We start from the raw sequence: 25,796 nt of genomic DNA on the forward strand, positions 1-25,796 counted from the left end.
GACCACTGCTCTTTCGCTCCCGCGCGCGCTCCCGCCCCTAGCGCCGCCGCCACCGTCGCCTCGAGCGCGTCCCCGCGCAGGCGCGCTCACGACGGCGCTGTGCTGCCCCTCCCCGACTCCTCTGTCAGCCCCGCCCCCGTCTCAGCGGCCGCTACAGCTGCGGCGCGGCGGGGCAGCTGGAGAGACCCGGATGTCGTTGGGCAGGAACTGCGGCGAGGGCGGGCAGGCGGGGGAGGGGCGGCCGCGGATGACATCACTGCCCTACCCTGCTTCTCTCGCCGTAGCCCCGCCGCTGCCCGGGCCCCAGGCGAAGACCGAAGGGAGCATCCGAATACCGGATCAGAACCGGGACTGGGGTCGTTACGCCCCTGACTTTGGGGTCTGGACAGAGTGTGTGAGTGTAAGGTGCCCCGGCTGTCGAGAGGTTATCCAAGCCCGGCAGCCTGTCCAGCCGGGACTCGGCAGCTCCCCCTCAGGGCGTCGGCTCCTCGCGCCCCTGCTCTTCCAATCGTCTTAAATACACACCCCACTCCCTGCAAAGACGCTGTTCTCAGAGCGCCGAGGACCGACCGACCTCCGGCGGAGTCGCGGCCTGGTTGCCGCCTCGCTGCTGTGGTTTAAAAGCACTGTTGGATACAGGCCGCCGCCAGACCCGGTCCCACAGGGTCCTAAGCCTCTGGAACCACCCTCACCAGTGACCCTACGCAGGTGCTTCTGCTACCACACACCTCAGGTCCCGTAGGGCAACACCCTACCACCACCCATTCACACGCGAATGCAACTGATACACATACGGGGTACATGCTCTGAGTTTCTGGCAGGTTTTCCATCTGTAGGTCATCGGATTCCTTTATTTGCACGTTAGATGGTCACGTGATTCTGTCACAGGGGGGCCTCCAACGACCTCCAGCGAGGTTTAAGGAACGCAAGATTTTTCAAAATCTGGCGGATAATCAGAAACGTAACAGCTGTTTCTGTTAAGAGTTGGAGATCAGTTGAACCTAATTGAAACTGCACATGCAGGCGGCCAAAATCCAGTTTAGCTAGCTGGTCTACGGAAAACCGACCCACGCTGTTTGCAGACGCCAGGATAGAATGACAAGCCCTAGGCGGCCAATGAATCAGAACTGGGAAAAGTACATCACCAGCACGAGTTCCCATTGGCTGGGGTGTCTTTCCCTCTCTTGTCAGAGGCTTAACCTGTTCATGGATTTGACCTATACCACATTTGCTGGAAGAGAAGTTTAAAAGCAAAATCCGTTGTTTTAAGAAGATGGTCTGGTATATACAAAGAAAAACCAAATAGTTCAGTGTATGAGGGAGGTAAGTTAAAAGAACACTTGAAAATATTAAGCAAATAGTGTTCTGGCCAATAAAAAGGTAAATATGTGATGAGGCCTATCAGTTTTTACTTCAGGAACTTACTGTAGCAATTTTTACGCTGCTACTTTGTATCTCCTAAAACCACTCTCTTGCCCCATCTCCTAGATAAAAAGCAATATATTTATTCTTTCTGTCATTCAATGAACACTGAAATGTTTTTGAAGCTGTGAAAGCCATTTCCAATTTTTTCTACATGACTTTTTTGGGGGGAAGATTCTCTTCCTTTCACATTTAGGCCTGGAACCTAACAACTGGATAAAACAGTATCACCGAATAGTCACTGGGAGGCCAGTTTTTCAAGGAACCCAAAAGTTACTCTACACGGTATCTATAGTGTTAGAATTTCTTAAAGTAAGATGGATCTTTTCCAGGTATACAACGTGAAAACAAAATTCACTTATGCGTTTGGTCCCAGTATCATCTGAGGACACATTTCCTAATTACTTCTCCATACACTTGCCAAGAAAAAAAAAAAAAAAAGAAAAGGAAGAAAGAAATTAGATCAAAGATCTTTGAAACGGTTCTGTATTGAAATCCTTAATACTTCAGACAAGTAACAGCATGATTAGCATGCTAGTGGACTCACTACCATTCTGAAATTGAAAAGCCCATGTGGCAACCACTATTTGAAGTGCTCTTGGAAAACACATTTTCTTATTCATAAGGCAGAGCCTGGACAGCCAATGGCAGTGGTGGACCACAGTGAACTTGTAGGGCTTTCCTGTCTTTCTGCTTCTCTCGTTGAAGCGCCCATATCTTCTCTCTGTTCTACACTTGTAGCAGAATCTGGGTCAACTATAGCAGAAGAGGCAGAAAAATGGAAAATCTAAGCATAAAGAGGTTTTGGAGAAGGCTGCACAGTGTACCACAGACTGCTGATAAAACTGTACCTTCCCACTATTTCTTATTTCTGGATACAGCTTGCAGGGACATTTTGGTATGAACTAGGAAACTCATGGGTTATAACATTTTGAAGTTTGGAACAAAGATATCTTAGGATTGTCTGAATAAATATGCTTGATATTATAATATCCCTTTCATTATTATTATACTAAATATTATATTTCCTAAATATGCTAAGGGTAAAACCCAACTATTTAGAAGGGAGGAAAGGACATTGAAAAAAGAGGATTAAAAGTTTTCTTTTTGTTTGAACTATAAGGCTTTGCTTGGGCCTCCTACACATATTTGGGGTGTTCATAGTGAGTTTCTGTGAAACATCAGTGAGCATATATTCCCATAATTGTATTTTGGTAATTTTTATAGGTATAATACTATCCTACTCTGCTTCAGAAATCTGTTTACATTTCAATTACCAAAGAGGAACGTTTTCTGAAAGATTGGCCTTCAAGTCCTGAATTTAACTGTATATGATTAGTCTACTAATTGGGAGGCATGGGGTGAGGATGGCGGCCGAAGTGAGGAGTCTGAGGCTTAATCTGGTTAGCAATAATACTCCTCTTTTCCTCCACAATCACAATTTAAAGTGAAGGTTAAATCACTTGTTCCCAAATTACTATTGTGAATCCACCCAGGAGACTTGGGCCTCTCAAAATAAAGGTGCCCTGTAAGTGACCCCTCAAGGAAGCACTTGAGAATTCCCCTAGCCGGGCCTTCCATCCTTTCCCACTGAAGTCAGTCACTCACTACTCAAGTGTCACAAAGCCAAGCAGAAGGAGATTCAAGTCTTTCTTCCTCCTCCACCTTCACTACCTGTTCCATGTTTCCTTCTCACAAATGTCCTCTTCATAGGTCTTCCTCTTCTCTCTTTTCTCCTTATTACTCTTCTCTCTTTCTTCGGTTCTTTTTTAATCTCCTTTGCTCTTCTTTTCCCCATTCTTCTCACTTTTCCTTGTCTTAGCCTACAGCCTCTGCTACTCACTTTCTCCTGAAGCAGTGCATATCAGTGGACAGTGCCCCTGAGCCAATTTTGTTGGTGGGCGGTGTAGCCCCCCACCCCGGACTTATTTTCTCCATTGTCCCCCTCCCCCCCATACCATATCAAGTCATGAAACACTTAGGTCTTTAAAGGACTGTCACAGAGTCAGAAGGATTAGAGAATCCTGCCCTGTGTGACATCACTGAGGCGGCTCACTTAGGGTGGAGCAGACTGCAGCAAGCAGTCTGTGCGGCCGCTGGGGCTCTCCCTGGGCCTTTTGAGGGGGTGTAGACCACCATGAGCCCCACGGGCCGAGCCCCTGAGGGTCTTTAGAGGCCCTCACCTCAGGAGAGCTGTGTATGGCTACGGCTCGCACATCATTGGTGTGGATCCTTACAGACAAATTCATTTGTTCAACAGATAGTTATTGTATGCCAGGCTGGTCATAGGTAAGGATATGAATGGGCAAAGTCCCAGCCCTCAAAGATCTGATATTATAACCAGGAGCAGAGACACAAAAGCAAACAAATAAGGAAATTAAGATTGTGATCAGTGCTATGAAGAAAATAGATTGGGGAGATGACTTGAAACAGGTGCTCAGAGAAGACTGCTGTCTTTAGCATTTGAGTTAAAGGATGAGGAGGAGTTAACTTTGCAAAGAATCAGGGGAAAGCTTTCTTGGCAGAAGGATCTGCATAGCCAAAGGGCCTGATGTGGGAAGACTTTGGCAGAAACTTGGTCTACAGACCAAAGAGAAGTTCGGCAAATGTAACGTATATATTTTATAAAGCCAATCAAGTTTAGAATTTCAATGTGGGATATTTGGGATACTTGATCAAATTCACGTTGTGGAAACCACCTTGAGCAGAGGGCCATGATCTGTACGAAATAACTTAGTGAGTTGGTATGGCCCCAAAAGCAAAGCAGCTTGAAAAGTCAAAACTAAAAAAATCAGAAGAAGGACACCTTGGTAGCTCAGTCAGTTAACCGTCTGACTTTGGCTCAGGTCACGATCTCACGGTTTGTGAGTTCCAGCCCCGTGTCAGGCTCCATGCTGACAGCTCAGAGCCTGGAGCCTGCTTCAGTCTGTGTCTCCCTCTCTCTGCCCTTCCTCTGCCTGTGCTCTCTCTCTCTCTCTCTCTCTCTTTCTCTCAAAAATAAACATTTAACAAATCAAAGAATCTTTATTCAACTATTGAAAATAAGAAACATTCTACAACTCCAGGGAGAGATTCCCTCAGACAACCCAACAGCAGCTAGTAATGAGTAAAAAAAAAAAAAAAAATCCCTTTTCTCCCAATATAGATAACTACTCTTATTGAATGAAGACTAGCAAAAATTTGGACTTCTCAAGAACAATTTTTCTGGGTTTACTGTCTATAGTGGGCATTATAAAAGATCTCAAAAACAACAACAACAACAACAACAATCCTGTATCGTTGAAAGCTGCAATACATTTTGCATCCTTGTTTTTTTAAATGTTTATTTTTGAGAGAGCACACGTGTGAGAAGAGGTCAGTACAGAGCCTGATGTTCAGCTCGAACTCACAAACTGAAATCATGACCTGAGACCAAATTAAGAGTCAGATGTTTAACCATCTGAGCCACCCAGGTGCCCCTTGTATCCTTAATGATGGTGGCCTGGCTGAACACCAGTGATGAAATAATAATCCTAATAAAGACTTTTTTCTGTATCTGGCTCTGCAGTTTTCAAAGCACTCTCGCTTAGACCAACCAGTTTAATCCTCACAACATCCCGTATGAGTAGGCAGGGCAAGGGCTGCTGTTCTCACCTTTTACAGAAGAGAAAACTGGGTGTCCAGGAGCAGCAACACAGGAGCACCTGAAGTAAGGGCTGGTACCCAGGTTTTTCCCTGCATCCTGTAGATCATCTCTAGTTTTTACATGCCAGTAATAAAGGCATCAAGGAGACTCAGTGGAAAGCATTAGGACTTAGAATCAACAGTGGTGTGTGGAGCTGGCTTATACTAGCATGGGAGGGCAGACTGTTAAAAATTTCAAGAAGTCTGCCAGTAGTCTGTTAAACAGAACCATAATTAAAAACTAAATTATTTAAAACTGAATTAAATAAAATTTAAGTAAAAGTAATGTATATTAAAAACGTACCACTTCCAAATTATTTTAATATGGCTTACTATTATCTGTGCTCTTAAGGTTACTTACCTGCATTGTGTCTGTGTGGTGAAAATTCTCTATAATATGTTACTGCACATCTCTTCTCACTGCCATATTCAGTGACTTTGCTTCGGTTGCTTGAAACTGGCTACAAAAGGAGCATTTACACCATGGAAATCAGCAAGTGCCTCAATTCAGGACTTGACATATCACTCTGTTGATTGTCTAGAGTTAAGAAAGTGACAGAGAAACTCTCAATGAAGATTAAACTTTAAAAAGCATGTTGTGGGCACCTGGGCAGCTCACTTGGTTAAGTGTCTGACTCTTGATTTCAGCTCAGGTCATGATCTCACGGTTCTTGAGACTGAGCCTCATCCAGGTTGGGCTCTGAGCTGGGCATAGAACCTTCATATGATTCTCTCTCTCCTCCCTCTGCCCCTCCCCTGCTTGTGTGTGGGAATACACACACTCTCTCTCACTCAGATAAATAAATAAATAAATAAATAAATAAATACAAATACAAATAAAAAGCATATTTTGTCTATAGCTGTTCATGGTGAATGATATAAAACATCCAGCTCAGCAAAGGAGCCACTCACATCATTGACAAATAAATTCCCTTATACGTGTTTGTTGTTTCAGTTTTATCTTAGATATTAACCAACAGGCACATCAGAACTACATTTGGAAAAGCTGATTATTACACATTTACCAGCATTCCACTGGTTCTCATCCTCTGTGCCAACTGGGCCACTTATTGGCTCTGTGACCACAAGCAAGTCATTTAAATTATTAGCCTCATTTTCATTCTCCATGTTCAAACCCCTTGAACATGGCAGGGATTTAGGGATGCTGACCCCTTGTAGAATTGAAAATCTGCCTATAGCTTTTGATTCACCAAAAACTCAACAGCCTACAGAAAGAAGCTTTGACCAGAAAGAAGCCTTACCAATAACACAAAACACATAATACATATTTTATATATTTGTTATATATGGTATTCTTACAATAAGCTAGAGAAAAGATGTTAGTAAAAGCATAAGAAGAGAAAATACATTTTAATACTATATTGTAAAAAAACCAATGAATAAGTGGACGTGCACAGTTCAATCACGTGTTGTTCGAAGGTCAATTGTACTTTCTCTCGTAAGATTTAGAATAGATGAAGCACCCTTGATCACCATGTCATTTTTCCTTCTCACTGGTAGATCTTTCTCTCACTATAGTTTGTATATGGATAATGCTCTCTTAGTCTCTCTTGTAGCCTAGAGCACAGTGTCCCAATCTATGTGCCAGCACACGCTGGTATGTCTTGAACAGGTTAGAGATGTGATACAGTATTGATCTGTAAGCCTTTAGAATATTCCAGTAAAAGTCAACTACTGAAACCTGAGACTGTCTTGTCTGGTGACAAGCAACCACACTCAGGTACCCCTGTATGTCATGAACACATTATCTTTTGGGGCGCCTGGGTGGCTCAGTTGGTTAAGTGTCCGACTTCGGATCAGGTCATGATCTTGCAGTTCGTATGAGATGGAGCCCTGTGCTGGGTTCTGTGCTGATAGCTCAGAGACTGGAGCTCACTTCAAATTGTGTCTCCCTCTCTGCCCCTCCCCCACTTATGTTCTGTCTGTCAGTCTCTCTCAAAAATAAGTAGAACATTAAAACAAACAAACAAAAAACCCCATTATCTTTCTATTTGTGTCATGATGTGAAAAAATTGGGAATGGCTGGCTTAAGTCATGGGTATGTGATGCAATTCTAACCAATGGAACTTGGAGGAAAATCTTGGGAGATGAATCTGGGAATAAGAGTCCCCAGTAAGAAGAGTCACTGAGAGAAAATGTCTTCTTCAGCCATATGCTATTATGTTTATGTCTGAGCCTAGAACTCTTGAGCCATCTTGCAAAGAACCAGTGTAATGTGGAGGAGGTGAATGATGACAAAAGGTTGGGTCCTGCACATTGTTGAGCCACTGAGCCATCCTTGCAATTCCATACCTTGGGAATTTATTTGGGGTGAGGGGGTGGATAATAAATATTTCTCATTGTTTAAGCCACTTTTATTTTTGTAGTTAAAAGCAGCCTAATATCGCAGAAGACCTGGACATCCTTGACCCTGAGTGATTGCTTAATAAAGTGCTTGTTACCAAAATACATCCTTTGCCTTTAGAAAAGCTGCAAGGTGAGATGTATACTTACCTTATTATTTAATAATTGAAGAATTTGTTCAGTATTTTGATTCATTTTTCATCTCTAGCTTGTTTCCTAAAAGTGTTTTTAATTGGGTAATAAAAGCAGTAATTGAAAAATGAAGTCATTTAAAGCTTGAGGGTGGTTGATACAAAAATGTTGATATGCCTTTTTTCTTGAAGCTCTAGACAAACTAGAACTTTATCACAGAAAGATATCACATGAAGAGCTTCTATCACACAGGTGATAGAATGGCTTTACGTTCTGCAGAGTAAAACTAGAGCCAATTCTTGGGAGTTAGGGAGAAGACAATTATAATTCAATAGAAAGGGAAGGGAATGAATGTGACCTAGGATATGCAACGTTCCCCATCAGTCCTCTATGGTTGTTATTTAATTCTTACAATTACTTTGCAAAAAAGATACTTCCCCTCTCCTCTCACCCCTCATTTTACAGAAGAAGAAACTAAGGCTGAGAAAAAGAGCTCTTTTGCAGACCTAGGATCATCTGAGTCCCAAGTCTCTGCTTTTTCTGTTCCAGAAACTGATTGGGCCTTTGTGAGATGACCTCCTCTCTTCTTGAGGCCCTTTCAACTGCAGTTTCCCATCCAAAAAAGAAAAGAAAGATCCAGTCCCCAAATGGTGTCCTTACTGAAGATGTCTCCAAAGAGGAGTCATATAATCACATTACACAACAAACTATTTCTCGTGCTCCATATAAAATCATCACTCTTCTTAGAGTTTTGCTTCCAACTGTCACCAATTCCATTCTCCTACTCTTTCCATTAAGGAAAACTTCTTTCTTCCCTTCATGGAAGACTCTTTCCTTTCTTTTTGGCTTATTCTTCATAAAACCCACTTAGTAAGACAAAAGCCAGCATAACAGCCTTTGACCCCTACCCCAGCAGTCCTTGGAGAGTAACCTCAACCTGTTATAGGTACTAACTTGGCAGAGGCCTATTTGTCGAAAAGCAGGCGGTGGAAGGAAGAATTCAAATTAGCATCAGAGACTGAAAACTCTAGGGGCGTCTGGGTGACTCAGTCTTAGACTTCTGCTCAGGTCACAATCTTGCACTTCATGAGTTCTAGCCCCCTGTCAGGCTCTGTGCCTGGAGAGAGAGAGAGAGAGAGAGAGAGAGAGAGAGAGAGAGAGACTGAAAACTTGAGAGCCTATGGTAGGAGCCAAGCAGATCCACAGTAAGAGTGAGACCAGGCTGAGTATGACCCAACAAGCCATGGTGAAAACTGTGGAGGAAGAGAACATATTTATTGAAGATATTAAAAATAATCATTTTTAAGTACTTTAATCATGTTAGAGCTAAAAGAGGATATCCCAAAGCCTATCTCTGCTCTGTCTTGTGGACAAGTTATTAACCTCTGTCAGACTCATCAGGAACATGGAATAATCATATGGGATACAATGATTTGAGTACAATACAATAATTGCCGAAGTATTATGTTACAAAACATATGAACATAAGGGAAGGGAAGCAAAAGTAATATAAAAACAGGGAGGGGTACAAAACATAAAAGACTCAAATATGGAGAACAAACAGAGGGTTGCTGTAGAGGTTGTGGGAGGGGGAATGGGCTAAATGGATAATTAATGGGCATTAAGGAATCTACTCCCGAAACCCTTGTTGCTCTATATGCTAAATCACTTGGATGTAAATTTAAAAAATACATAAATTATTTAAAAAATAAATAAATTAATAAAAGCTAAAAAAGAAAGGAAGAAAGAAAGGAAGGAAGGAAGGAAGGAAGAAAGAAAGATCAAACCTACCACATTGTCTGACACCACGGTGTGTGGACGCACAAGAAAATGTAACTGTTACTTTAAAGCACACCACGTGATATTTTTAATAATAATACATTGTAAATGATTTGACACCTGCTGTGCAATATTTTATCTCTCCCATAGGCCTAGTTAGGTTCACATAGACTTGTCCCTTCCAGGGCTAAAATTATTCTCTGAAGATTGTTTTGACTTCTCGTCCCTTGGTTTACTGAGGGGCTGCTGGAGTGTTCTGCCAACGCCACCACCACTGACCCTTTTTACGTGAATTTCACATCATGCCATCTACACCAGAGTAACCATTTGGTTCTAAACCTAAACTCTAAATTGCTCTTCTTATATTGCTTTAAAAGCCTGACTCCAAACCCTGTATTTTATATGTTATAGTATTTATAATTTTTATATTATAGACTTGAGTCACAACACATTTTATTTAACCAATAGATATTGAGTACCTTGAAAATGCCAGGCACAGCTCTAGAGGCTAGCGATATTTTTTTAAATCTTTTTTTTAAATTTAATTAATTAATTAATTTGTTAGAGAGCATGAGTGAGTGAGGGGCAGAGAGAGTGTATGGAGTCCCAGAGCAGGACTCAAGCTCACATGAAGTCAGACTCAAGCTCATGAACCGTGAGATCATGACCTGAGCCGAAGTCGGATGCTTAACTGACTGACACCCCAGGCGCCCCATCTAGAGTGCTCTTATGGTGAAGAGGAGGAGAGACAGTTTTCATAGAGATTATGTGGGGTTAATAGAAAACAAACAAGATCATTACAGAGGAATAAATAATGTAATGATGTGGAACAAAGTATGATGTAGACAAGTAGTATGGGAGAGGGGACAAAGTAGAGGTTACTTTATACCAATTGGTGAGAGAAATCTTGTTAGAGGAGGTAGCAGCTGGGCAGACCTGAATAACAGAGGATGCCACCATGTAAAGATATAAGGGAAGACCCAGGCAAGAGCAAAGGCCCTGGGGTAGGAGTGATCTTGACATGTCAAGGAGCAGACAGAACTCAGATGTCTGGGGCACAGTCAAGGTGGGAAAGAGTGCTATGTAGGCAGGGTGCCTATAGGCCACAGTTAAGGATTTTGATTTTAAGTGTGATGGAAAACCACTGGAGACTTTTATACAGGGGAATGATGTGATCTTATTTATGTTTTGCTCTCGTTGCAATATGGAGAAATTTTAGGAAAGCAAAAGTGGAAGTAGGAAAATCCTTTCATGTACGTTTCATAAATCCTTAAAGAGGAAGTGAAATTAGTTTCAGCTTTAAATGGCATAAAATGATTACATTTTGGTGATAGAAATGTGGTCTTTTAGAGAGCCCTTGTTACTGGAGCTTATGTTTTCATTTTCTGAGAACTATACTTAGATATTTTTGCCAATGACTCATCATGTAACCTTTTTTGGTAAGTGTAGTGAAATGTCGCAAGGAGTACCTCGTAGGAAGGGCTAAATTAAGAGTAGGTAAGATAGACACCTATTTAGGTGGTTCAATTTCAGGTGAATACTTAGCGCCCTCAAAAATATTCTCCAAGAACCTTATTACTCTCTCCCTCTCCCCTTAATATTATACCAACACACATCTGAAGGCTGAAAACTAAAATTCTACTAGTTATTTTTACCTTGTGCTATCCAGTGAGAATGATAGTTTAGGTGTTCTTATCTATGGCAGACACTTACACCTTAATATGATAAGTTTTAAATCTTTTGAATAGTCAAATTTTAGTACTTGGGAAGCAAGTTGCATTAGTGCGATAAGGGAAAAGAAATTTAAGAAGGAATTTGGTAAAGACCTCAATAAAATTAAAGATGAATTCTACTTCTTCCATAGCCATACCTAATTTCAGTCTTGCTCATGGACCAATGAAAGAAATACAAACACTTCACATGTTTAGTGTTCTTATTTGCTACAAATTTTCTTCCTTTAATTTAATGGTCATATATAGGTAGTTTTCAAAGTAAACCTAAAATACACCTTTGGAAAAGGACCATGACTAATTTTATGTTTAATCTTAAAATTAGTACATTATAGATACCCAAAAAAATTTCATAATAAAAATTATTATGGCTATTATATTACAATTGTAGAATCTTTAGTCTCTGTGTTGATGAGCCAAACCATAATTTATGCCTAGAGTGCCAAATTCAGCCTGTGCACTAGATGGTATAAATCATAAGCATCTACCACTGGGAAAATAGTCCATCATTCCAAACTAAGTACTGATGAAGAACCTATGGGTCAAAGTCCATTAAACATGGAAAAGAATGCAAATAATAGTTGATGTAGTGTAGCGCAAACCTCTAATTTACCAGACTCTGATATATGTCATATCCATTCTATTAAAAATGCCTGTTAGAAATAATTTGTTATTTAAATTATATTTTATGGAAATCATAAGCTCTTGAAAGAAATATTCAATAAAATACATGGATGAATCTGTTATTTTAAAGAGCCATGTGTACATGTCCTGGGGAGGGGGTCAGTAAAATTACTGACCTTTATCCAAGTAGGCAAGACATACAAAACTCTTTTGTGTTGTCAATCACAACAAAAGCATGGAAAGGTTAAAGGGAACAATGTGAGTACTTGAAACATGGGATGCCAAAAAAAAATCTTGGCTTGATATAAAATACCAGTGATTTCTATGGCCTGGTGAGTCATGTGTATCATATCTGGGTTATGTACCCATAAACATTGCCTTAAAGGCAGTCAGACTATTTGGATTGTCATCACTAAACTCATCATCACATGTCAGTCCTGCCTGAATTCAAAAACAAAAGCTAAAATACAAAAACACATGGAACTGACAATATATAAAATTTCTGCTTCCTACGCCTAGATCCCCAAAAGCAATGTTACAAAAGGATGTTTGAAAGTCCATGATAGTCTCCTTGTAATTCTATTTAATTTGGATTAGATAGATCCTTTTTGGTTATTAATATTTGTTTGAAGGCTGTTAAGGGCAAGAACTTTTACTGACTTGATAAAATACTCTAGAAGATGTAAAACACAACCCCCACATCTATGGAAAGAATTATTAGTCTAACACCAAGTTCAAAATAAAAACATAGTATGTGTCAAATCTCATTAAACATGGCAAGAGATACAAATAATGGCAACCATTTATTGGGCATTTCCTTTTTTGCTAGAATTATTATTTCTACAGTATCTAATTGAATCCCAACAGTACCCCTTCAAGGTAGCTGTCATTACTATATTTCACAGATGAGAAATGGAGGCTCAGAAGGGTTAAGTCACTTGTCTAAATTCATTGAGCAAGTGAGTGGATAGAACGAGAATCCCATGGGACTCCAAGTTTTGCAGTTTTTTATAACATGAAACTGCAGCTTAAATATAAGCTTGGCATCTTTAAGAAATCAGGCTATACAAGTACCCTCTGGCCTGGGGAATCAGAACACCGGTTTCAGTCTTGGCTCTGATGCTATGCCACCAAATGCAACTTAGGCAAGTCATTTCATCTTTTTTGAATTTCAAATGTTCACATATGTAAAAGTAAGGTGTTGAATCAAATAATTTTTACAGTTCCTTCCATCTTTAACATTCCACTACTCCAGCAATGAAACTGGAATTGGACTCTGGAATTGGACTTCTATTTCTTCCATGTTCTGGTAACAGTAACATACACTTCTTAAGGCGGAACCACCTCTTCCTCTCAGTATAATTCCTTCCTCTGACCCCAGAATCTGGTTCAGGGTTGGACACATGACCTACGTGGACCAATTGGAGTAAATCCGAGGAATTGTTTGGGAGTCCTTAGAGGAAAGACATCCTGTTACTCTGTGATTAGCAGGAAGAATGGTGAGAGTTTGGAGCTTCTATGGGCATGTACAAAGATAGCCCCTCCTCTGGATTGTTTAGTTTCTTGAGGCAATGGAATTTCTGTCTGGCTCCTAGAATCACAATAGGGCTACTCCTTGAAGGATAGGTTGGATTTGCATTAGGAGGGGACTTTTCAGACAGGGAAGGTTCTGAGATGGGCATGACTGTCTTAACTGAATTGGAAGCTAAGTGTGAAGTGGCAATTAGATACCAGGCATGAAAAGTATGAGACCAAACTGTCGAAGATGTTATAAGCCTCTAGGAGGACTTTAGCCTTAGATGGTTATGTCAGATTTTATTTTTCAAAAAAGAGCCTTATCAGGGGCACCTGGGTGTCTCAGTTGGTTAAGCGTCCAACTTCGCTCTGTTCATGATCTCTTGGTTCGTGGGTTTGAGGCCTGCATTAGACTCTGTACTGACAGTGAGGAGCCTGTTTGGGATTCTCTCTCTCTCTCTCTCTCTCTCTCTCTCTCTCTCTCTCTCTCACCTTCTCTCTCTCTCTCTCCATCCCTTCCCCACTTGCACACATGCTCTCTCTCTTTTTCTCAAATATTCCCCCTCCAAAAGGACCCTTATCCTATTTCTAGTTCTACCTCTCCTCTTCCAAACCTTGCCATTCTTCCATCAAAAGGTGGGAGAAGATTTACATCTTTTCTCATCGATCCTAGGTAAGTCTTATTTTTTTAATTTTTATTTTTTATGTTTATTTATTTTTGAGAGGTGGAGCTCGGGTGTGGTGTTGCAGGATTTTTTTTTTTTACCACAATACCTGGGATTCGTTGTCTTGCCGCTTCGAAGAATGAAGTGGTGAACACAATTGAGCAGCAGGTGAAAGTTTATTACAGTACAAGATTAGAAAGGAAGAATAGTAGGAAACTCTCTTTAAAAGAGGGGGCATTGGAAAGGGAATGCCCACAACCATAGGCAAGGGTCCTTCTTTTATAAAGTTCTGGTCAGCCCTCCCCCCTTGTTCCTTCTCAAGTTCTACCCTTATTGCCTTGATAGCTCTAGGTGCTGGGTTGTCCAAGCCTGATTGGCTCATTTTCATTGTATGAGGAGTGGTCTATGGCCATGCTTAGGTCTTTCTCAAATTCCTGAGGGAAACCTGAGGGGGAGTAGGTGGAGTCTGCTACATTCTTAAGAGAAACCTTAAGCCAGAGGGGGTTTGCTGTGGTCCAACATTCCCAGCATTGTTCCAAAATAAGTGTTTTTCCAAACCCAGGGACCTCAGCTCCTAATCCTTCCCTCTCTACCTATTTTATCCTATCTTTTCCTATTATAGGGGGAGGGGCAACGAGAGAGGGAAACACAGAATCTGAAGCAGGCTCCAAGCTCTGAGCTGTCAGTACAGAGCCCAATGTGGGGCCTGAACTCACAAACCGTGAGATCATGACCTGAGCCAAAGTCAGATGCTTAACAGGCAGAGCCACCCAGGCACCCTTGGCCTTAGGTAAGTCGTTAAAACCGTCTCAACAAAGAGAATATGACTGAAACAATGCTGCATCACTTCCACTGCTAAGTCTTAAAGGGCAATATGGTTTCCATCTGGTTTTCTCTCTTTCAGAACAATTGCCCTTGAAACCATACTATCATGTTGTAAGTAGAAGCCACTTATAGGTGTTTTAGTTGACAAGCTGTGTAATAAAGAATTTGGCCTTTCTCCCCAGTTCCTGGGAAGCAACCTTTAAAACCTTGGAATGTCTCAAGTGATAGGAGTATCTGTTATTCATCCTGTTCCCTGATAGTTTATGCTGATAAGTTGACTAACTTGGGACCTTAGATCTAATTACAATAAATGTGTGACTCAAGATAGCAGATACCCATGCCTATGAAAGACTAATCATGTGACCAGAGGTTTGGGGTTCTGAATTGGGTGATATTAACCCAATCTATGAGAAAGGTGAGGTGGGGGGGCACCAACTGGAGATTGAGTCACATGGTCAATTATGCCTATGCAATGGAAACCTAATTAAAACTCTGGACATTGTGGGGCGCCTGGGTGGCTCAGTCAGTTAAGCATTCAACTTTGGCTCAGGTCATGAACTTGCAGTTTGTGAGTTCGCGTCCCCCACTGGGCTCTGCGCTGACAGCCCAGAGTCTGGAGCCTGCTTCAGAATCTGTGTCTCCCTCTCTCTCTCTGCCCCTCCCCTGCTCATGCTCTGTCTTTCTCTGTCTCAAAAATAAATAAAAATTTTTAAAAAATTAAAAGCAAAACAAAAAAACCGCCCTCAGGACACTGAAGTTTGGATAAGCTTCTATGACTGGCAATATTCTATATATTATCATATATCAATGTGCTGGAAGAGTGACATGTCCTAACTCCATGGGGAGAGGACAAAGGAAACTTCACCTCTGGAACCCTCCCAGACCTCACCGCACTTGTCTATCCCTTTGGTTAGCTCTGATTTGTAACCTTTAAATTAATCATAAGAATAGCACTTTCCTGAGTTTTATATGATCTAACCTGAGAGGTAGTGAGAACCTCTGAATTTATAGACGTCTGGTCAGAAGTGAAGGTGGCCTAAAGACTCCAAACTTGTGGCTGGTGTCTGAGGTGAGGGAAATCTTGCAGAAGACTGTGCACTTAACCTGTGAATTTTGGCCCAATTCTGGATGGTTGGTGTCAGAAGTCATTGCACAGCCCCAGATAAGGTCTAAGCTGACTGCAGGTATCAAACATCAGTCATGAATAAGACTTCAGCTGATTTCAGTACCCAGTTATCAAGTTACCCCTAGACTTCAGGTCTTCCAGGTGATGCCCCAGACAATGTGAGCCAGGGACAAATCATCCCCACTGCATCTGGCCCAAATTCCTGACCCACAGATCCATTAACATAATAAATAATTATTTTATCTACTACATATTGTGGAAATTTATTACAGAGTAAAAGATAACTGGAATATATTTTTGTACCTGTGAGTGGGATGGAGTTGTAACAAAACCTAAAACATAAGGCAGTGGCTTTTAGCCAAGTGGAAGACAGAAGGTGAAAAGTTGAGGAGAGTTAGTGAAGAAAGTTGTTTGTAGTGTGAAGGAGCAGGGAGGGAGGATAGACTTCAAGCAGAAATAACATTAAAAATCTTTTTTTAAAGAGAGAGAGCATGCGTGAGCAGAGGAAGGGCAGAGGGAGAGACAGAGAAAGAGAGAAAGGGAAAGAGAATCCCAAGCAGGCTCCTTACTCAGCACAGAGCCCAGTGCAGGGCTCAATCCCACAATCCTGGACCATGACCTGAGCCAAAATCAGGGGTCAGACACTCAACTGACTGAGCTACCGTGGTGCACCAAGCAGAAATAACATTTTTCACACAGATTGGGTAAAAATTATGAAGTTCCAAGCAATTTCTAATAATTTAATAGTGCCTGGTTATTTTGTCTGGGAAGAAGAGTAATGCAGTAAAAAATTATAGGGGAGGGGAGTGCCTCAGCATAGGAACTGAGGTACTTATATGTTACATCAAAATTTTATAGAAGGTCATTGGTGAGCCATGCAAGAGTCAGAGGGGAAATGATAGGATTTGATAAGCCTTTTGGAAGAATGAACTGCAGGAAATTTGGAATCTGGGCTGGAAGGCAGTGATCTCAGATGTTTAACATTATACACACAGTTGGAAGTCATTGTAGGGTTTGTCAACATCGAAAAATGTATTAGAAATTACAGGGTCATTTTGAAAAGCTAGTTGCATCCGTTCCTGTAGTAGTCATGACGAACCCAGTGTGACTGGCAGCCAGAGTTAGGGAAAAGGGCAATAGAACAGGAGGATCCAGAGCCATCTAAAGTAGCCAGCCTTCTAAGATGGCCACAATGATCCCCAGCTCTTGCTATCCACATCACACTGTAATTCCCTCCCCTTGAATGTGGGCTGGACCTAGTGACTACTTTTTAACAAACAATGTGGTAAAAAGTAATAATGTTACTTCCAAGATAAGGTTGCAAATGACTGTGGTTTCTGTCTTGCTGGAACTCTCTCTTTCCGTTTCATCTTGTTTGTGCCGATAAAGGAAGCTGGCATGATGGGAGCTGTCTTCTCCACAGAGAGGTTCATTTGGACAGGACCTAAGGGCAGCCCCCAGCCAACAGCAAGTGAGGAACTGAGGCCCTTGGTCCAACAGCCTGGGAGAAACTGAATCCTGCCAACAAGAGCATGAATGAGCTTGAATGGGGATCCGCCCCTAGTTGAGCCTTCAGGTCACAGCAGCTCTGGCCAACATTTTGATTATACACTGTGAGAAACCTTGAGCCAGAGGACCCAGCTAAGCCACCCCCAGATAACTGACCAGAAATTGTGAGATATCATGTGTTTGTTGCTTTAAGCCACAAAGGTGTGGGGGTAATTTGAAAGCAACAATAGACGACTAATATAGCATTGAAACCCATGATTTCTACTCTACTCCTAGCAATATTATAATAATACTTAAAAATTTTTTTTGCAACACAGTTCTTTCTACATCCCTAAATATATATGGTATATTTGTTTAACGTTATGGTGAATAAAATAAATTTCATCTTGAAGCATTTTTGAAAATTTAACATGTTTTAGAAAAAAATTTTTAATGTTTATTATCTTTGAGAGAGAAGGAAACAGAATACAAACTGGGGAGGGGCAGAGAGAGAGGGAGATACAGAATCAGAAGCAGGTTCCAGGCTGGGAGCAGTCAGCACAGAGCCTGATACGGGGCTCAAACTCACCAACCGTGAGATCATGACCTGAGCCAAAGTTGGACGCTTAACTGACTGAGTCACCCAAGCACCCTTAGAATTTAACATCTTTTGAAGTGATTAGAGAAATCCTGTAATGTCCCAAACTCAAAGGCATCTATAATTTTGGAAACTGGAATTGGCTAAGAGAGATTATATTTTCTTCTTTTCCAAAGACATTCAAATACTAGCAAGTTTATTAGAAATGTGTTACTAATAATTTTCTTAATTGAAAACCAGAGTGTACAGAGGACAGTATGCAAGCTGCAATAGGCCTAAAGAGTCCAGAATTGTAAATAGGGAGGGTGTGGTCCATTAACATCTTACAATAATTCTTTAATTTTGTGTGTGTGTGTGTGTGTGTGTGTTTTAAGCAAATATTCTTACAGTGTGGTGAACAGAATAATGGCCACACCAAAATGTTCACCTTTAATCCCTGGAACCTGCAAATATGTTACCTTACATCACAAAAGGAACTTTGTAGATGTTATTAAATTAAGAACATTGAGGGGGGGATCTGGGCTGCTCAGTCAGTTGAGTGTCTGACTCTTGATTTTGGCTCAGGTTGTGATCTCACAGTTCATGGATTCAAGCCCTACGTAGGGCTCCTCACTGGTAATGCAAGCCTGCGTGGTATTTTCTTTCTCTGCCCCTCCTCTCCCTCAAATTCAATAGATGAACTTAAAAATTAAAAAAAAGGATAGGTGGGAGGTAGGAAGATTGTCATGGATAGCCCAAGGCCCAGTGTAATCCTAAGTGTCCTTGTAGGAGTGAATCCGGAGGGGCAGAGTCAGAGAAGGACAATGGAAGCACAAGTCAGAATGGTTTGAAGAAAAGGTCACATGTCAAGGAGTTAGGTGATCTCTAGAAGATGGAAAAGGCAAGGAAACGATCCCTCCCTAGAGCTTCCAGAAGAAACATGGCATTGCAGGCAGATCTTACTATGTCTGATCTCCGGAGCTGTAAGATAGTGTTTACATCGTTTGAAGCCACTGAGCATCTGGTAACTTGTGACAGCAGCATCAGGAAGCTAGTGCATATACTTTAGTTCTTTAGGACCTTAATTTGCTTCTTACGGCTATCTGAAGATTTTTCAAATCTAATTAAATAATGGCATTTTATTACAGAAAACCAGCTGACTATCAAAATCACTTGGAAAGCTTTTTAAAAATACATTTCCTCAAACTTCATCCTCAGGGATTCTAAGGCGGGAATTAATGCTCCAGAATAAGTATGTCTTGAAGGGCGAGCCCACTCTAACGGGGTGGGTGGGTCAAGTGTAAATGGAAACTTTAAGCTCTTTTATGGTTAAGATATATCTTTAATGAGACTTTTACAATCAGACTAATTATGTTTTAAATGGGACTTCTCCAGCATTCACAGATTTCCCTTCTGATGGTCTTTCTCTGATGAATGAGCTCGGCTGCAAGCATGGCAGAGAGAAGCTGGTTGCAATCCAGTGATGGTAAAACAAAACAAGACAAAACAAAAAGCAAAAACCCTGTGTGGGACTGAACAGGTACTGACACAGATGTACCAGCACCGCAGTGGGTAGAGATTGTACTAGTGACCTGGGGTCCCATCATAAAGTACTGGCTGGCTTACTGTATTACAGTTTGGAGACCAGAGTCTAAAATCAAGGTGTCAGCAAGACCATGCTCCCTCTGAAAGCACGGGGGAGGCATCTGTTCTGGGCCTCTTCCCTAGCTTTTCATAGCTTGGTTGTGGCAGCAAACCTAAAACCTTCACATGGCATTCTCCCTGTGTGTCTGTCTCCCTGTGTGTGTCCAAATGCCCCCTCTCTATGAGGATACCAGTCATACTGGAATAGGGGCCCACCCGACTTCAGTACGCCCTCGACTTAACTCCTTACATCTGCAAAGACCCTATTTCCATAGAAGGTCATTGTTTGCCGTACTAAGGGCTAAGACTTCTACATGTGAATTTGGACAGGACACAATTTGACTCAAAACAGGGATGTAGGTCCTGGGAGACTGAAAATGAGGCTTCTCAAGGAGGTGAGGGGGTAGTGACAGCTACAGTTTTATCTCACAGAGACTCTCAGAGTAGGTGCTGTTCTCTTTCGCTCAGAGACGAAGAAACGGAGACTGAGGAGGACTAGGCAGTTTCTCTGCGTTCGCACAGTTAGGGGCAGAGCTGGGTGCCTGCGCAGGTTTATCTGTCTGGCTCCAGAGCCTAAGCTTTCAGTCACTCTGCCACCGCCAGGAATAACCAGGAGAGCAAAAGACCTGGTTTGTAGGCCTAGGTCTGCCACAAAATAACATGAGACATGTAATGAATCATTTAACCTCTCAAGGGCTTAATTTTCTCTCCAGTAAAATGAGCCTAATAATAATAATATATGGGGAAGTACAAGGGCTTCATAAACTATAAAGCACCCTGCCATGGTAATAAGTGTTATTAAGAGCAGCATCCGCATAAAGCAAAGACAATTAACATGTTCTCAGTGGAGAATGAGGATATATTTCTCTTCCCTGGGCTTTTAGACTCTGTGTTGCTTTTATGACCCTCCACCTTTCCTATGCGGGCCTCTCCCTCAGTCCATATACCTATCGTCTGATCTTTCTCTCAATTCAAACCTCCTGCCTTGAGTGGACAAATGATTTCCAGGCTCCTTTTTATTTTGTTTTGTTTTGTTAATGAAGTTTCCTAAATTAAAATCATTGTTTCATTGAGACAGTTCTTTGGGTAGCTGAGAAAAAAATAGTGTTTCAGTCCAGGCTGTTACAACAAAGTACCACAGACCGGGTGGCTAATAAACAACAGACATTTCTTGCTCACAGTTCTGGAGGCTGGGAAGTCCAAGATCAAGGTACCAGCAGATTAGGTGTCTGGTGAGGACTGCTTCCTCATTCATAGATGGCTGTTTCCTCACATGGCGGAAAGGATGCGGGAGCTCTTTGGAGTCTCATTCATAAGGACAATAATCCCATTCATAGACGCTCCGTTCTCACAAGCTAATCGCTTCCTAATATCATCATTTTGGGGCTTAGGATTTCAAAATATGAATTTGGGGGGATACAAACATTCAGACTACAGCATACAGAAAATAGGGTATTAGATTTCTTCAGAAGCTTGTTAAATTCTCCCCCATCCTTGCCAGTTGAATATCTACTACCAAACTGCAAACAGCAAATGCAACTAAACAAAAGACCAATTCACCCATTTGATAATTTCAGATAAATCTATTTTGTTTTCTTATTTAGCTTTTGTTTACTTTTTTGGATATCAGCAAAACAATACAAGTTCATTATAGAGGATTAGACGTTACCCAAAACAGGGGTTCCTGGGTGGCTTAGTCAGTTGAGCATCCAACTCTTGATTTCGGCTCAGATCATGGTCCCAGCCCCGTATCCATGCTGATCATGGAACCTGCTTAAGATTCTCTCTCTCCCCCTCTGTCCCTCTCCTCTTCTCTCTCTCTCTCTCAAATTAAAAAAATAAAAAAATAAAATGTGAATTAAAAAAAGTTGGCCAATACATACAAAGAAAAGAAAACTTACCAAGAATCTTTTATCCAAAAGAAAGAAGCCATTAACATTTTGGTTATTTGTGAAAAACTGGACTTTTACTGAGCATTTTGCTTTTTAAACTTAATATTATGAATATTTTCACATCTTTTAATGCTCTTTAAGAGCATGATTTTTAATTTCTATGCAATATTCCACACTTCTTTATTCCCCATTATAGAGAGATTGCATTCAGATTGTTTCCATGTCTTTACTCCTCTCAACAGGGCATGGAAGGAAATCCTTTACTTAAATGTGCACATCTAATTATTTACCTAAGATATGTCCTGAAAGTGAAATGACTAGGTTGGAGAGCTTTCTGCATGTAACACTGTATCAGTCAAACAACAGACACAATTGCAAGATTTGAGCGCAAGGTGTTGGGTGGCCCACAGATTTGTCAGGCTTAGGTAATGGGCAGGAATGGAGGACACAGAGCCCCAGCCAGTGTCCCGCCACTGACCCAGTGCGGCAAGGATTCCTCTGCTACTGCCACTGAGGCAGAACGGGAGCCTGCACTTGCTGCCGCTGCTGGCACTGGGCCTGGACGTTAGACACCACGCTGGCACGACTGCCCCGGCAGCTCCTGGAAACTGGATGTTGCTGCGGCAGCCAGAAAGAGCTCTGCTCTCTTCCAGCTTCCAGGCATGACAAGTAACGGACGCACAGTCTTGGGTCCTTACATGGGAGTGTCCAAGCCTAGAGGCTGGGAATGAGAGTAGCTGGTGTGTGTGCCTGCCCTCGGAGGAGATGAGCCCTGCCTTCCAGGACTCAGGAGGTGGGAGAGCCCACTCCCTGCCAGTTTAATGGGCAAAAATCAGTATCTTTGTCTTACTGTAATTTGTATTTATTTGTTTGTTAGAGATGTTGGATCTTTTCTATAGAACTACTGGTAGTTTGTATTTTTCTCCTTATTCATATCTTTTGATGCTTTTCCTGTAGGAATGTTTCTATTGGGGCATATATCTGTCTTTTTTGTAAGTACTCCTTTTAGTGGTGAGACCATGAACACGTTGACAGTCAAATATGTTTTATCTTTTCCCCAATTTGACCTATAACTTCATTTAGGAATTTTTAATTTTAGACTCAAAGTTAAATCTATCACCTTTTCTCACTAGGGTTTCTTACTTTGCTTTTTAAACTTAGGCCTTTGCTAATCAGGAGTTTGGTAAATATTCACCTACATCTTCTGGCTAATGCAAATAAGTCTAATTTTTACATCTTCAGGTGAACTAGTCAAACGGTCATAAAGTTGCAGAAGGGAGATCTACATCATAGAATATGGGTGGAATCCACCAATATTCTGTAAAGGCAACACAGGAGGGGTGTACTCTGCACTCCTGAGGCATGTGGACGCCTACAGCAGAAACTGCAGGTCAGAAGTAGAAGGGTAAGTTAATCATGCATTCTAACATGACCTTACTTCGGTGAGATGCCATGTTGTAAGAAAGAGGAAAAGTGAAGTGACTTCATATTCAGAGTCGTGGAGTTGTGTTGTTGTTGTTGTTGTTGTTGTTGTTGTTTAAGGTATGCTACTATGTAACTATCTGAAATTTGAGTCTCCATAGCAGAAACTCCCTTTGTCCTCAGAATATGCGTGCATGACCTCAGTGTGGTGGGATGGATGTAGGAAAACACTGAAGAAGATTTGAAGAACATCAATGCTGCCAGAGAAAGAGAGTGAAATATTTAATTATTTCTTATTATTGACTGGAAGGAAGAAGTTGCTCCTGAATCTTTCCCATGTTGTTGGCATTGCAAGAGCTGGTAACTTGCTCAGTGTGAAGAACTGAAGGTGGGCAGGTCTGGGGAAATGCAGCATACAGCGCTCCAGCAGGGCAGCAGAAGGAGCCAAAAATCCACAGGGAACAGCTGCATCTTAGGAGTTCTGACAAACAGGCACAAGAACTAATAACCAGAGGATTCACTTCAGGAACAGTGTGGACGTAGCTGTTTAAATCTCCTCCACTTCACCCCATCAGTAAGGGAAGGAGTCCCGCCCTAGGATTATGGGCATGGCTGTGACACCTGACACTGATCAGATGAGATCAACAGCAGTTTATTGGTCATATATACTTAGCTTGGGGGGGGAGGACACTCCAGGACACACAGGGCCACATGAGGGTTGCACCTGAAGTCAGGGTGAACAAGTGGGGCCTGTGGGAGGCAGACTTTGTAGTATCAAAAGGATGAGGTGCCCCCTGACTCCCAAGGAAGGATGTGATTGGCATATTTAAATAATTCTGTGGGCTGATAGGAAACTGAATCCTGCTACTCAATGAATGATAAACAGGTGGTGTTTCTGGTCCCCATGTTGGGGAGGACTGTTTGGCTAAGTGACATCTGCACGAAGAGACAAGAGAGGGAAACTTGCAGTTAGGCCACTATGGAGACTCTGGACTTTATAACATGTCCAAGTAGGAAATAATAGTGAGCCTTCATTTCAAGCCTGATACCACAATAGTGCTTCAGGAGATTGGTTGGTGGTGGGCTCTGGTGGTTAGAAGGAGAGAAATTCAAATCCTGCGCAGAAGTTACTTATGCCTTCAGAAATCAGGGGTCTCAACACCAAATGGCACAACCAAAACAAATGATCAAGACAGGTTGGGAGTCAAAGGTATGAGCTAAGAAGGACCCCATCCGTGGTGGCAGTCAGGAGACTGCTTGTTATTCCAAACCAGTGCCCAGTGCTGTGAGTAGTGAAGACAATGCCTAAGTGTAACTTAATCTGCTATGTATAAAACATACGTATCCTCTAGCCAACAGTGTGCATGTTGCTCTGTGAGAAAAGGAGAAGGAAAAGTCTGTCTCTGGAGACCCACATGTTACTCGAGCGATGGCAACAATAGAAAGCAGTCAGACAAACTTCTGGGGGCTTCCCAGGGATATTTTGTCACAGTCTGACATAAGGTGCTGGGGTGGTACTTTCCACAGAAGCCAGCCCTATCTTGGACCTGGGGTTAGCAGCATAAAGTAGAAGGTCCCACAATATTTAATGTTTCATGAAGTATTTGATGAGCACTTACCAAACACCCAGAATTCCACATCAGGTTGGCATAGGACAGAATCCCTTCCCTCAAGGAGTTCCAATCTTCTTGGGGGCCTAACAAAATTTTTATATGAAATGGCCATGTAAGAAGCATATAAATATGTTCCAAGATAAAGAGCATGGATGAAAATTCTATAATAAAGGTCAGAATATTTTCATTATAATTGTATTTCTTGTATTCTATACTTTAAATAACTTACCATACAAAAGACATTATATGGTGAAACACTTTCTTGACCTGTGAACTGAATCTCTTATGTACCTACAAACTGCTAATAGCTAAAGTTTCTTAGTGCCTTAGAATGTGTCCATTTTAGTCTAAGTACTTACAGGCCCCAGTTAAGTGGGGTCCACTCACTTTGCATTTTGTTCTGAGTACACTGTTTGACAGCCCGTGAGCCTGGTAGGGTTCAGTCTCTCCAACCCTTCAGCCAACCTTGCTGTGGCCTTTTTCCTTGCTCCCCACTGAGACACTTTGGAGATACCTAGGGGAGACAATTAGAGAAATACATTGAGATTTGGTCATTTAGATGTTAAGTTGGATAAATCTAGAAGGTATAAATCACTACGAGACTTTTCTAACATATCTTTTCTTGTTATAGACAAACTCCTATCCAAGGGTAGAGTTTGCGTCAGACTGGGTGGGTTTCTGTCCTTGCCATCCATAGAATTTGATCATATAAAGAGCCCCAGAGAATTCTGCCCGAACTCCAGGTCGTTCTTGACCCCTAGGTCAGTGGTCTTGGCTGTCCCTCAGTCACCCGTGAGCCTATAAATATATAAGCCCAGTTCCTATACTCAGAGATTCTGTTTTAATCTGGGACTTGTGCCACAAAATCCATGTGTCAGGGTTGAGACAAAGACTGGACATTTGCTTTAATGTAAAGGGAAAACTTCAAACAGTTATAACTGATCAATAATATGATCCTTTCTGTGAATTCATTGTTACTGGAAGTTTTCCAGCAGAGGCCAAATTTATGAACAATTACTTCTCTGTCTCCATCATAAAACATAACTATACCCTAAAGTACCTTTTTACATGATCTCATTAATCTGCACAAATGCCCTGTGGGAGAGGTGTCATCATTATTCTCATTTTGCAAATGAGAAAAGTGAGATGTAGGGAGTGTAAATTATTTTTAAGATCAAATAATCAAAAGAAGATGAAGGCAGAACTACTGTGAAGATTTCTGATCTACTACCTCCTGTGGCTTCAATTCTGAAGCCATACCCTGGCTCAGGGAGATGGCTGATAGCCTAGGTCGCCTATTAGTCCATTTAGAGAC

General features: G+C 41.6%; 1 protein-coding gene and 1 long non-coding RNA gene across 3 annotated transcripts in view; one reads left to right on the forward strand and one right to left on the reverse strand.

The window, feature by feature from the left end:
* The window catches only part of PPM1A (protein phosphatase, Mg2+/Mn2+ dependent 1A), a 49,264-nt gene extending 45,907 nt beyond the window's left edge, over nucleotides 1–3,357 (reverse strand). The window contains exon 1 of the mRNA XM_029952953.1: nucleotides 3,097–3,357. Within this exon, the coding sequence (XP_029808813.1) occupies nucleotides 3,097–3,220 (124 nt within the window). The 5' untranslated portion in view covers nucleotides 3,221–3,357. The remainder of the gene's footprint in view (nucleotides 1–3,096) is intronic.
* A 190-nt stretch (nucleotides 3,358–3,547) lies between these two features.
* LOC115302955 lies at nucleotides 3,548–8,262 on the forward strand. Of its 2 annotated transcripts, none has more exons than XR_003913738.1 (3): nucleotides 3,548–3,711; nucleotides 7,473–7,582; nucleotides 8,047–8,262. It is a non-coding gene; the product is annotated as an uncharacterized LOC115302955 (long non-coding RNA). The 2 variants fall into 2 exon arrangements; XR_003913739.1 differs by having other exon boundaries at nucleotides 8,131–8,262.
* The last annotated feature ends 17,534 nt before the right edge of the window (nucleotides 8,263–25,796 follow it).

This window comes from Suricata suricatta, chromosome 9, assembly GCF_006229205.1.
Source record: "Suricata suricatta isolate VVHF042 chromosome 9, meerkat_22Aug2017_6uvM2_HiC, whole genome shotgun sequence".
Lineage (NCBI taxonomy): Eukaryota > Metazoa > Chordata > Mammalia > Carnivora > Herpestidae > Suricata > Suricata suricatta.